General features: G+C 46.0%; 1 protein-coding gene across 5 annotated transcripts in view; it reads right to left on the minus strand.

The window, feature by feature from the left end:
• PEBP4 (phosphatidylethanolamine binding protein 4) overlaps positions 1 to 13897 on the minus strand; it is a 259785-nt gene that overhangs the window by 87017 nt on the left and 158871 nt on the right. For 4 of the 5 annotated variants that reach the window (XM_055299807.1, XM_055299806.1, XM_055299805.1 and 1 more), the window contains exon 4: positions 9647 to 9745. The exons of the other annotated variant lie outside the window; for it this stretch is intronic. In XM_055299807.1, coding sequence (XP_055155782.1) covers positions 9647 to 9745 — 99 coding nt within the window. The remainder of the gene's footprint in view (positions 1 to 9646; positions 9746 to 13897) is intronic. 5 annotated transcript variants of the gene reach the window in all.

Raw genomic sequence — 13897 nt, forward strand, 5'->3', positions numbered from 1 at the left:
AATTAACTCAGCCGTCTTAGCTTTTATGTTTATGTTTATAATTTTTCTTTATTCCTACCCCAATTCAAACGTCTGAGCATTTAGTTATCCTGCTGCATTCCCAGAATGCAGTCTCTGGTATCCTCTGACTTTTCCAGGCCTGCTCATAATTCAAAGCCCAGCTCAACTTCTGTCTCCACTGTGAAATTATCATATCCATCCTCCTCCTACCCAACCACTATCCATCCACCCATCCATCCAGTCTTCCTTCCTTCATTCTCTTATTCATTCCTTCATGCCTCCATTAATTGATTGAACCAACATTTACTAAGGGTCTGCTATGTTCAAGGCACCATGCTAAGTGCTGGGGATATAATAAGATACAATTCTATTCTCTAGGAACTCATGGTCTAGTCAGGAAAAGAGACCCATAAATAATAACAAAGCAAAGAAGGACAAAGCTGAAGGGATCACGAGCTGAGCTTTGAAGGAGGAGTGGCTGCCTCACTGCAAGGGGGAAAGTCTGCACTTTCATAGCCACCTGAGTCTCAAGAGTGCAGTTAAAGTTGACACTATATCCCTTGAGTACTCCTATTTCCTATATGTTAGCCTTGTCCTTCCAACTGAGTAACTGAAAAAAAAAATCACATTTTAAATTCTTCCAACACTTATTTATCAAAAACCTATGTGTCTCTCTGTCAATCAACTATTAATATTATTTAACAGCCACAGTGCTGAGTACAGTGCAGGTTAAGTAGCTGGTTCCAACACTTCACTGTTAAATCCTATGCCTGCATTGCCATTTACCCTTAAGTTCTTTTTAAACTGGTAACCATGCAGATAGCTCATTCTTGCCCTACCTCTTGGGAGCGACGTCCACCTCTGACTTTCTGAGCTTCCTGCAGAGGACTTAGGGTGCTAGTATGTGTAAGCAGGAGAGAGCCAGCCCATAAACAGCACCTACTAAGTGGCCGATGCTGTGTTGCCAGTGTGCTACGTATTTTATCTCACTGAGTCTTCACAGTGTACCTGCAAGGTTGACACGAGTGTCCTCTTTTACAGATAAGGGGACAGACTCAGGCATGTAAATAATTTGCTTCATGGTAAGTGAGAAGATCTACCTCCTAGGCATGTGCTGCACTCCAAGGCCAGGGCTGTGCTCAGGCTGAGATGGGTGTGGCCAAGCGTAGAGGGCCAGGAACCTCAAACTGTACCACTCACACCGGGGCCCTTAGCAGCCACACTTGGCACTCATGTAAGCTGTCGCATGGGCCAGGCCTGATAGTGGGTGTAGCGCCTACCTCAACTCTGGAGAGGCAATCTGGTATCATGATCACATGTCTAGGCTCTGGATTCAAATCCCAATCAGCCACTTGGTATCTGTGAGGCCTTCTTTTTCTTGTCTTTGTTACCTTCCTCTTAGGGCTTTTGTGAAGACTTAATGAGATATTTATGTAAAGCACAATGCCCAAAACCACATGCTAAGTGAGCAAGTGTTGTTTCTTATTTTCTTTTCTTTTCTCCTCTTCTCTTTTCTTTTTTTCTTTCTATTCTTCTTTCTTTATGTTTTTTTGTTGAGTGAGAGAAAGCGTGAGCTGCAGGAGTGCAGGTGGAGGGTGGGGGCAGAGGGAGAAGGTGAGCGAGAATCTTAAGCAGGCTCCATACCCAGCACAAAGCCCAACACGGGGCTCAATCTCACGACCCTAAGATCATGACCTGAGCAGAAACCCAGAGCTGGAGGCTTAAACTGCCTGAGCCACCCAGGCACCCCCATTCCTTCTTTAATTATTACTGCTATTGTTAATATGTTACATGAATGTGAGCCATAAGAAGAGTGTTTCTAGCCAGGAGAGGACATACGCAGGTGGCAACACCTAACAAGTCGCCTGCTCCTTCTGGCCTTCCATGCCTGGGGGGAGGGGGGCGGATTCCCTGGGTCACCCATGAATAGGTACTTCCAGTGATGAGAAGCTCCCTCCTCTGTGGAGTATACGCTTAGTTCTTAGGCAGTTCAAATTCTTAGAAAATTCTTTCCTCTAATGCAGCCAAAATTTACTTCTATGTAAATGTCACCCATTGGTTCTAACTCTGCCCAGCGGAGCCCAGCAGGATTACCCTTGTTTTCCAATTAGATTTCTTCAAAAAATTTTTTAAAGATTTTATTATTTATTTATTCATGAGAGACACAGAGAAAAAGAGAGAGAGAGGCAGAGACACAGGCAGAGGGAGAAGCAGGCTCCACACAGGGAGCCCAATGCGGGACTCGATCCCAGGTCTCTAGGATCACACCCTGGATTGTAGGTGGCACTAAACGCTGAGCCACTGGGGCTGCCCGATTTCTTCAAATGTTTAATAAAATCATCAAGGAATGTTTAAAGGCCATCTTATGTCTCCCTTTCCTCCCAGCAGGCTAACCATCCCTACCTCTCTCAGTCCCTGTCCACCTGATGTGGCTTCTGCACAGCCTCGCCCTTCTGGTGGCTCTCCTCATGCTGCTCACTGGCTTTCTTAAAATACCGCAGCCAGAGCAGAAGACACTCTTTGAGGTGTGGTATGAACAGTCTGCACTAATAGAACCTTCCCGAAATCGAGGAGGGGTCCCTCGAATATGCTGCTACCCGTCCCTCTTTGTCTCTTCCTAAGGGCTTGCGCTCAGGACCAAGGCCTGTGGACAGTGACAAGTGCAGGGTCCTCACGCCGGGCCAGGGTGTCTGTCTCAGTGCGACCATGTTACAGCGTGGCCATGAAGGGGAGTCATCCTGTGTCCCCATCAGAGCCCGGTTCAGAATTGGGTGGGCAAAACGATGCTGTTCCTTTGAGGGGGGGCATCCACGGGTGCATGTAAGGGAAGTGTATGTGTGAGTGCGTGCGTGCGTGAGTGTGTGTGTGACAGGGTTGGAGGGGAGGCGGAGGGGGGAGAAAGAGAGAGAGAGAGAGAGAGAGAGAGAGAGAGAGAGAGAATTTTCTTTCTGATCCAGGAATTCTCCTGGATGGCAGAAATGGTTTCCATAACGACTTTCTGATATAAACATATTTGATAAAAATAAGTTAACAGTGGAGCTGTGGTGGAGCACAGACTCTCGGAGTGCTGAGAGAGAGGGAGAGAGAGAGGGAGAGAGAGAGAGCGCGCACGAGCTCTTCGAAGAACAGCACTTTCCTTTTTTCCCCACCCTCCCGGTCAGCCTCTCTATACATAGTTTCCATAAACCAAGTAAAAGGCTTTGTTGACCATATTCCCGTAGAGACTGGGCCCTTTCCTGCTTGTACACATTATATTCATTCTCTCTCTCTCTCTCTCTCTCTCTCTCTCTCCTTAGTTACCTGAAGCACTACAGCATGTATGGGATAATATGATAAATTCATTTCCAATTCACTGCATTATCCCTTGAATATTTTAATGACTCATTGAATGGAGTAAAAAAAGCTATTTCAAATGAACAATTATGCTGCATTAGTCTGAGGGCTGATTATATTTAAACACTGCTCACATGGATAACAGGACACAGCGACCTCAGCATACGAGAGCTAATTTGGCTCTTATCTCCAAATAATTTTACACCGCAAATTACCATGAAAACCTAAAGGGCTTTAAAAACATTCATCAAAAGATAATATTCCACTTTGTAGCAACATTTTATTTAAATTATTTTGAATGGGAACGAAGGCATCTCTGGGGTAGGACAATGACAGCAAGGTGGGGACTGTGAATGATAAGGAAATGGCGAGCAGGTGCTGGCTTGTGTTAAAAATACAGATGGAAAGTGTCTGGGAAGATGTGCAGTCCTGGATGGGGGGTGGGGGGGAAGCACACTGCAGGCCTGATCAGCACTGGCAGCCCTGGCTGTGGTCTGCTCCAAGCGTGCACAGGGCAATTCCCAAAGGCTCAATGAGGGGGACCCCCGCCCCGCGACCACCCCGCCCCAACTACAACTACCTCCAGGAAAGCAGGTCCTGGTCAGGTCAGGTCCTCCGGGCTAGGCCTCAACCCACCTGGACTCGAAAAGCAAAAGGATGAGCTCTTTTTACTTCAAGGTTTGTGTCATTGTCTAGGATTCTTACTTTGCAAAGCATGAGTCCAAGAGCTAATTGAAGTTGCTCAATTCTAAGTGGCTGCTCCAAGTTGGGGGTAGTATGGGAGAGAATCACATTTACCAAGTCCCTACTATTCTGTTCAATGTCAGGCACCTTAATGTCCTTGAATGCTGGGCAAGAGATATTCTTATCATGCCCATTTTCATGATGAAGAAACAGAGGCTCAGGAATTCCCATCTGGAAGTGCCAGAGCCTGGAGCCATCCCTGGTTCACCTGACCCGAAAGTACAGGCCTGGTCCCTGCCCTTTCAGGGTGTCTTTGTACAAGTCTGCTTTATAACCAGAGCCCCCCCTGCATTGTCCCCATCACCAGATATTCTTTATGGTTTGTAGATATTTAGGGAGCATAAGCCAGGCCTTGCTGGTGTTCACTACTTAAATTGATGGACCCTCACAGTACAGGGCAAAGCATGCAAGGACAAGTGGACAAATAGCAGAAAAACTAAAAATACAGGTCTAAATAAAGAAATTAATTAATTAATCCCATTTCCTTGGTTTGATCTCTTCTTCTGAACTTAAGGTCCTGATAAAGACTGTTAATTCTTCCGTTTATTATCATTAGCGTGCTACTGAGCATAGATGTTGGAATTGGAATATATATATATATATATTGCATAATATATGCAATATCAGGGTATATATAATATTCCAGTGCTGCACACATACACACATATACACACACACAGTGTATTTAAATTTCTACAGGATCTGCTGCTCAATTGGTTAGGAACACGATAAATTTGCCAGTTTTCTAAAGAGCCTCTCTCTAGAAAGGTTTTCCCTCTTGGCATATGTAATTTCCTTTTCCTGTCACAACCCTGAAGTGGAAGGATTTGTGTCAGTTTTACAGACAAGAAGCCACAGTCTCAGAGAGGTCAAGTAACTTTCCTGAGATCGCTCAGCAGTGGGACCACTTACTCAAGCAGATGTGTCCTGACGTGTGCTAAATGCGTAATTGAAAAGTAAAGAGCTAAAATCCTTGCCCGTTCATTTGGTTTCCCATTTATTTACCTGACACACTTAGGGGTCCTTTAAAAAAACAGCCTTTCGTTATGGAAAAATTCAATCCTTATAGAAAAGTCGACAGAATAATGGACTCTTAGAGATCCTTTTAATTCCACCCAGAATCGGTTGCGCTTACAGCTGCCAAAGGTTGAGGGCACTGAATGAAAGGGAAACATGAACTTGCCATTTCGCTTTTCTTTCTTAAAACAAAAAAGATATTCAGGGCAAATTTTAGAATCATTGACGGTTTCTAGGAAGATTTTCTTTTTTGGAAGAAAAAAGGTACTCTTGTCTCCTTAATTGTTCTCAGTGTTCTTTGTCACCAGTCATGATATTCTTTGTGGAAGGTATTAATATACCATCTTCCTGTGTTCAATATTCCCATTAACAATAAAAAGTCTAATGAAAATATCTGCATGAAAAGCTCTGAGCACTAATTTCAGAGACAAATAGAGGATGAACCAATAAGCTTTTCTTCTGAAATGAATGATGCAGATTAATTGATAGCTTAATTAGGCTTTAGCACAAAGATTATTAGTTAGATTGAATCAGAACTGAAAAACATCTTCAAGAAAAAGCTGGGGACGTGGCCCTAAGAGGAGAGAGATGTTAGGTGTCAACGCTCTGTTCAAAATCTCTTTTGTTCAGTGAGAGAGTTCTCAAAGAGGGGGTGGAGGACAGCATGCTTTCTAGCAGCCCCTGCCTGTGGTGGTCTGGCCAGCCTAGGGGACCCACACCTGGTGCTGCCTCTGAGCTGATGGGAACCCATCGTTGTGGGAAGTTCTATCCTGCGAGAGCCCCTGGTGCCCCTGTAACCTCCTCCCTGTGCTGTAGCCTCCTTCCTCTGCTTCACTAGAGCAGAAGCCCATGGAAGGCAAAGACTTGCCCTGCTATGCGCGCATCTGTAACCGCAGGGCCAGGGTCACGCCTGACGTCGGAACAAAAAAGATAATGTTACGGCAAAATAATGTTATACAAGCTTCCTATGTGCTCTGGGTACTGTCCTAAGCACTTTACTTAAAAGAGCTCATTTGAACTTGATGACAACGGTGTGAGGCAGGGACTACAGATAGGCCCACTTTTCAAGTGAGCATATCGGGACGTGGGGTGAGTTTCTTGCCCCTCAAGATCACATAGCGATACTGGTGGATTCAGATTTGAACCCAGTAGGTTGGCTCCAGAGTTCTTGTGTTTGTTTGCAAACAATGATCAATCCATATTGGTTGAATTCAGTGAACAAAGGTAGCATGAATGCCCGGTTCCTACTGAGGGACTTCTCTCCTGTTTTTGTACAAGCGGCCCACAGATCTAGAGCTTTATCCCACTCTACAGTAGACTCTTGTCAGCCTCTCTTTGGGGTCAGGGGGATGCATATGTTCCCTGTATTCCTAAGAACCGATTGCTGTTTCAACCTGAGCAGATGGCCCTCAGATTGTCCTTACTGAGGGGCTCCCATGGCCGCAGCCCCACCCACCACCCAATTAGGCCTGGGTCCCTAACATCAAGACCAGCCTGGCTTCCACCTGGTCATTGTGAATCACAGGGAATCCTTACTCTACATTTGCTGTGCCTTACTGCTGAGGCCATTTACTGCTGAGGGTAATGATACTATGTAGGGTTTACTTTTAACCTAACGTATTAAGTGTTAAAATTACTGGAGGGTTCAAAATGCCTACCAGGAGTATTTGACTTCCCAAGGTAGCATTCCCTGAGCAGGTTCCCTGGAAGCATCTATCCATAGGAGGGAATCAGAAAGAGAGCCCTGGAATGGCAGGGGAACCACAGAGATTGTTTCCCATCTTACAGAGAGGGCACAGTGGGATGCCTCTTGCCACCGTGGAGTTGCTGGGAGAAATGTGGTGTGAACCAGACCACGTGGTATGGCAGAAAGGGTGTGTGGTTTGGAGCTGGGGGGCTGGAAATGAAGCCCCAACCTCTAGGACCCACTAGATGAGAGATTGCATCACCCCATCTCTCCAGACTTGCTTTCCTACGTACAAAATGGGGATAATGCCTAGTTCACCAAGCGATTGTGGGGATCCAAAGGACGTGTCAGAAGTGACTGTCACTTGAAAACTGCTCCACAGATGGGTGATGACAGTAGCAACCAAGGCATTCTGACTCTGAGCTCCGTGGTCTTCCTTCAATTGGCTCACCTCCCTTCTCCCCAGACTGACGGAAGTGGTGCCTGGGAATCTGCATTTTAACACGTTTACCAGCAGATTGGAACGTGCTCTACTGTCTGAGACCCGCTCAGCCACGGCTAACGCCAACACAAAGGAAGTGCTTCTGGTTTGATGAAAGCCTCCCCTTTTTTGGCCCGAGACCTAAACGAGCCTGGTTTTTATACTGGCCATGCAGCTGGAGGGATCTGGGGGCTGGCGGGCAGGCTGAGTGGATATAGCTGAGGAGAGCTGCTGCTTCCTGCTGGACCCCTGGATCAGAGAAAGTGGGTGAAAATGTGTCTGAAACCCAAGCCTCCTCCGGTCTGAGCGGGAAGGCTGAGGGCCACAGCCGGGCAGGTGGCCCTGGTAAGCTCTGCGGCTTAGCAGTCTTGCCGGACAGCTGCCACCTGCCACCTGCTCTGTCCAGCTGGGCTGCTGAGAACCCATGACTGTGTCACCATGCGTCTGTAACAGAACTGTCCTGAGTGCATCCTGGGGTGAGGGGAGTGCGGCAGGGCGGAGGGGGAGAGGGGGCTTCAGGCTTGGAAGAGAGGCAGCCTCATTGCCCCCAAGGGCCCTCGATGCTGAAATTACTCCATCCACCACAGGTCCTGAAATCTGCCTCAGAACTGCCCGGTAGAACCCTCTTCTGGACAGCCTGGTGTGTGAGGCCGTGCACTATCCCTGCACTATTCACTACACAGGTGCACTACACAGGGAGCGATACTCCTTTCTTGAGAGCTTCGCCCCCTTGTGACTGCCAGGGAATGCCAAGCACAGGAAATGTCAAGGCTCTAGACTGGGGCAGGAGCCAGTATCTTTCCTTTTCGTGCCCTCGGCAACTCTCCCTGCCCTAAAAGCATGAAAATCCCCCAGCTCTGCCCCTCTGCATGTTGCTGGTATTTTCGAGGCTCTTCACCAGGCCGAGGCCTGCTTGGTCAGGGGAGTGTGTTGAAGCAGCACTCTTGCTCTCCCTCGGGCACTGTCCAAGAAGCCACTGCTGGAAGCCTCCCTGGAAGAGGCCCCTTCCAAGCTCAGCACTGCCTCTGAGGATGGGGATTCGACCTGAGCATCCTGTGAAGGGCCTGTGGTCACAGGGCAGGGGCTGGATGACAGGATAGCTTCCTCCCCAAGACCTCCACTCTAGGAGATGTGAGAGCCCCTGCCTTGCTCAGGAGAATCAATGGCTAGTTCACACTATATCCCTCCCTCTGGCCCATAGTGGTAGAAGGAAAAACACAAACCCCTTACATTTGCAGCACTATGTTTTCCAAAGTCCTCTCAGGATGCTCTCTCATCCTTGGATTATCATGATAACTATATAGAGGAGGTGACACGGTTCCTATCTTATAGATAAACATGAAACGCCCAGAGGGACTCCAAGGGACTTAATGGTGATCATTGATTTGGGAACCAGCCAAACCTAGATCCAGACTTAGTCTTTCTAGTTCTGGATTCCCACTGTCTCACGGCTTGAGGCCTTTGCACACTATGAGAAGGCCATCCGCGAACTCTCTAGGCACAGATGCATGGATGGCTGAAGCTAGCAAGCATGAATTTTCCCAAAGTGTGCGGCCAGGCACTCGTGAACAAAAGATTAAAGAGTCACATGAGGTTGGAAAATAAATGCATATTATATAGTGCACATTAGAATATTCAAAGCTCTAAAACACACCTCGTTGAGGAATGGGATTGATACGGTGTAACCTGAAGTCTCCAAAACTTGTTTGGGAATAGAACCTTTTACCTTCCCCTACATAATGCCTGTTAACACGGCACACCAGATTTCTGTTCCTCAGACCTGCTCCAGAAGGGATGAGCCAGGCTCCTTCACAATTATGCGATGGTAAAGGAACACAGATGAGGGGAGGCCACTCGTTTCTGTACAAAGGAAAGGAAATTTCCATGCCTCCCAATGCCCCTTGGCCCATCAGGAAGAGGAGCTCCTGCAGGACTCCTTCTGGCCAGGTCTTGACCTGGACTGCACAGAATCACCCTCATGCTTCCAAATCTAAGCCTCTAATTATGGAATGCTGGAGCCAATTGTTAAATTTCCAGAAAATTTGTGAGTTAATTGTTAAAATATCAGGAACTCAAAACTGGCCATGGTGGAAGTATTTACAGAAATCAGCAAACATGACAAATTGGGGCTCTCCCCATCTGGTTAATCCTGAGAGCCCGTTTACCTGTGCACAACTGATCTGGATGTTTTCCGAAATTGTTAGAAAACTTGGAAAGGGCTGTGACACCTGGTGGGGGGTTGGGGGGTGCGCCGCAACCTGACATAGAAGTCCTTGCTCTTCAGAGTCCCCAGCCCTCCTGCCTGGGAGCCGAGAACTGCACGGAACGGTAATCTCCCAGCTATAACCCCAAATGAATCAGAAAGTGCCTTCTGGCCTTTTTACCTTGATATCAGTTACCAGCCAGTGTCTCCAGAATTGAGCTTTGGGAGAAGACCTGCTTGGGGCATCTGGATCCACCATCACCAGGATGTAGGTTGCGCCCTGTAACACATTCACCAAAACGAAATGCAGCATTGGAGTTCGAATTCTGACAGGAAAACTGCAAGGTGCTGGGTCTCCTTTTATCTCTATTGCAGCCAAGAGTGGCTGACCAAACTTTATGGCTTTCTACCCAAGTCCATCTTTGTTCTGGTGACATTCCTCTTGTGTCATGTGTTTACTCTCAGAGAAATGAAGTTTATTAAATAGACAGCTGAAAAGCTTGGCTTTCCCTTTATGAAGAAGAATAAATTAGGGGCACCTGGGTGGCTTAGTTGTTGAGCACCTGCCTTCGGCTCAGGTCATTATCCCGGGGTCCTAAGATCAAGTCCTGCAACAGGCTCTTCACAGGGGGCCTGTTTCTCCCTCTATGTCTCTGCCTATATCTCTGGATCTCTTATGAATAAATAAATAAAATCTTAAAAAAGAATAAATCAAACAAGTATATTTACTAAGCATCTGGAAGTCCCTAGCATCATGCTAGGTGCTCTGATGCAAACAAAGAAATTTAAAACAGGGCTTCTGCTCACAAGAAGTTCACACTGCAGTTGGAGCAACTTATCTGTTAATTTGGCAAACACAGGAGAACTTAGTCTGTGTCAGGAACTCTACCAGTTGCAAGGAATACCAGGATTCATTCATCCCTTCTGCAAGCATTTACTGAACACCTACTATGTGCCAGAAATCGTTCTATAGGCTAGGCATCCAACAGAGAACAAGACAGTGTGAGCCTTACTTTCAGGAAGTTTTTTATTCAAGGGAGGAGACAGAGTTAAAAAAAAAAAAACGCAACAAACAACCCAAACCATAAGGAAATGTCCAATTGTGACTAGCACTGTGATTAAAACAAAATAGGGTTGTGCAGGCGGGAGCAAACAATATGAGAGGAGGAAACAGCCAGTACAGAGGCCTTCAGGTGGGAAGGAGTGAGGGTTGGGAACAGAAAGAATATCATGTGACTAGGGGTGAGCAAGGGGGAGGATGGACAAGGCAGGGTCAGAGATCTGGGTGGGAGCCAGGCCACAGAAGGCTTTGTGGTGGGCCTTGGTAGGGTCAGGAGGAGGGTTTTATTTTTTCTGTTCCTCCAACCCTCACTCCTTCCCACCTGAAGGCCTCTGTACTGGCTGTTTCCTCCTCTCATATTGTTTGCTGCCTCCTGAACAAGGAGGTGAGGGGAACACCTAAAGAACAGGTATCATGAAAGCCAAGCCAGAAAGTGTTTTGAAAAAGAGGAGGTGGGTCAACTATGTTGAATTCTGGTGAACAGTAGAGTGAGAGGAGGACACAGATGTGACAGTGTGATTGGACAATTTGAGGACACTGTTAACTTGGCAAGACCAGTTTCAGTGGAGTAGAAAGGACTGAGGTTTGTTTGGAATAGGTGGAGGTAAGACAGGAGATGAGGAATTGGAGATATTTTGTAAAGATGAAAAAAGAAATTTTAGTGTGGCAGTCAGCTGAGACATGGAGTGGCTGTTACTAGATGGGAAGGAAGAGCCAAGAGATCTTTAAACAATTTTTTTAATTATACTTTTAAGAGATAGGTGACAGTCAGTCATATCTGCAGGCCAGTGGAAATGATCCAGTAGAAAGGGAGATATAAGTGACAGAGAGGAGAAAGGGGACCGTGGCCAGAGCCAAGACTCTGAAAAAAGGATAGAGACAGGATCCAGACCAAAAGTGGAGGGACCAGTCTCTGGCGGATGCAGAAGATACAGGTTCAGATGCACGGAATTGGAGAATGTGATGATGAGGAATGAGGAAACTCCTATTTTCTCAGCAAATTAGAGGCAAGGTCATTAAGGGAAGACGGGTTATAGGAAGTTTGGGGACCAAGAAAAAGATGTGAAATAGTCATTTTGGAAAGTGAGAAATTGAATATACCATAGGTTTGTAGTAAGGTTCCTAGGTAGTACTACATTCCACATTTGTGTGTTTTTAACTCTTCAGGCACAATCGTGAAATAAATGGTAGCTGGGTTTCACTGGATAGGGACTCAAGCTGGTCAGTATGCTGGATGAGAAAGAGTGGGAGAGTACGATATGAATAAGGTAAGTAGAGAAGAGACTGAGCTCCCCTTCATCTGAAGGGGATGTAGCTGTGGAACAATGTGCGAGGGCCTGAATGTTTACCAAGTGCTAAAGGGACACAGAGAATGGATCCTATACCTCTCTATCTTAGGAATCCAGGCAGCCTTCACAGCGTTGTCTTTTGAACTTGATCTTGAAGAATGAGCGGGGTCAGGAAAACAACTCTGTAGGCAAAGGAAAGTGTCTGTGCAAAGGAATGGGGCTCTTTGGGGAATGGCAAGAATCTTGGTGTGCTGGGACAAGGGGCGTCTGTCTAAATGAAGCTGAAAGGGACTTGATAATAGAGAGCATTTCATGCTCTCTAATTCTAAACAAATTTGTTTTGCCACAGGACCCACTGAGATTGTTTCAATAGACAACTGACATGATTAAGTCTGTGCTTTGGGAAGGCATACAATAACATTGAGTAAAAAACTAAAAGAAGAGCAAAAAAGAAAAAAAAAAAGACAACTGGAGATATCCTGAAGAGAGATCACAGAGCTTGAAAGCGCAAGTAATAATAATGAAGACAGAAATAGGCATTTGTACTGTGTAATGCACAGCATGAAGTGACTGGATAGGGCCGCTGCAGGAGAGGGAGATGTCTCGGATGCCCCTGATAGTCTATCTTGGGCAAGTAGGTGGACGACGGTGCCAGGAATACTACGAGTAACAAATTTGGGAGACTGTGAGTTTGGTGTTAAAATATGTAGGTAGGGGTGCCTGGGTGGCTCAGTTAAGTGTCTAACTCTTAATTCTGACTCAGGTCATGAACTCTGAGATTGAACCCTGAGTTGGGCTCCATGCTCTACGGGGAATCTGCTTGGGATTCTCTCTCCCTCTGCCCCCCTCCACTTGTGCTCTCTCTCAAATAAACAAATAAAATCTTAACAAACAAACGTACAGGCAGAGATATCCCTTAAATGTAGCTATGAGGCTGGAGCTCTCTCAAGACTTACTATGTGAGTAGTGGGCATGAGGATGGATGAGACTGTCGGGGAGAAACGGTACAGTGAGAACAGAGTGGCTAGGCTGGAAGTGGGGAGCTCCAAGGGGTAGGGTGAGTTGGGAGGAGAACCAGGGGTCATAGTGTCATGGATGCCAAGACCGTGACCGCCAAAAGAGCAAAGAAGGAGTGGGGTGGGGTCAGTATACTAGAGCCATTAAGGGAGAGGACCACATGCAGCATTTGCTCTGACAATTGAGGAATCACTGGCAACTTGCCAAAGAGTAGTTAGAGATAAAAATACTGTTGAATGTTAAAATCCCCAAAAGTCACTGAACCACATAATGCTATAGGAAATTAAATAGAGAATCTGAAGATAAAGTCAAAGGAAATCTCTAAGAACTCTGAAGAAAAGGATAATCAGATGAAATACTAAGGGGAGAGGCGCCTGGGTGGCTCAGTTGGTTAAGCATCTGACTTCAGCTCAGGTCATGATCTTGGGGTCCTGGAATTGAGCCCTGTATCAGAATCGCTGCTTAGTGGGGAGTCGGCTTGTCTCTCTCTCACTCTGTCCCTCCCCTGACTTATGAGCATGCATCAACTCTCTGTTAAATAAATAAAATCTTAAAAATAGAAAATATTAGGGGGAAGGAAGGATCATATCCCAAAGAGCCCGTGTGCACGTGTGTGTAATTCCCACATGTTATGTTATTCCCACATGTTATTCCTTACATGTTATGTAAGATATGATCTCATTGTCTTTGTTAACCAGCAGAGTAGAAGACCAAAAACATCTATCATACACATGTATGTCGCCTCTCCATGGAAAGAGAACCAAGAAAACTGAAACTGAAATGTTGACTACCTCTAAGTGATAGGATCATGAATAAAATCCCAGAAGCAAAAACTGTATAATTGATGCTCCCAAGAATAGGTTCTAGCCAAAGTAATAAGCAAACAAAAAGAAACAAAGTGCAAATACTGTAAAAGAAATAAAACCATCTATCTCTTTCTTTGAGTTAAACTTTTTTTTTAAGATTTTATTTATTTATTCATGAGAGACACAGAGAGAGAGAGAGAGAGAGAGAGAGAGAGAGAGAGAGAGAGAGAGGCAGAGACACAGGCAGAGGGAGAAGCAGG

This window comes from Nyctereutes procyonoides, unplaced genomic scaffold (genome assembly GCF_905146905.1).
Source record: "Nyctereutes procyonoides isolate TBG_1078 unplaced genomic scaffold, NYPRO_anot_genome, whole genome shotgun sequence".
NCBI lineage: Eukaryota > Metazoa > Chordata > Mammalia > Carnivora > Canidae > Nyctereutes > Nyctereutes procyonoides.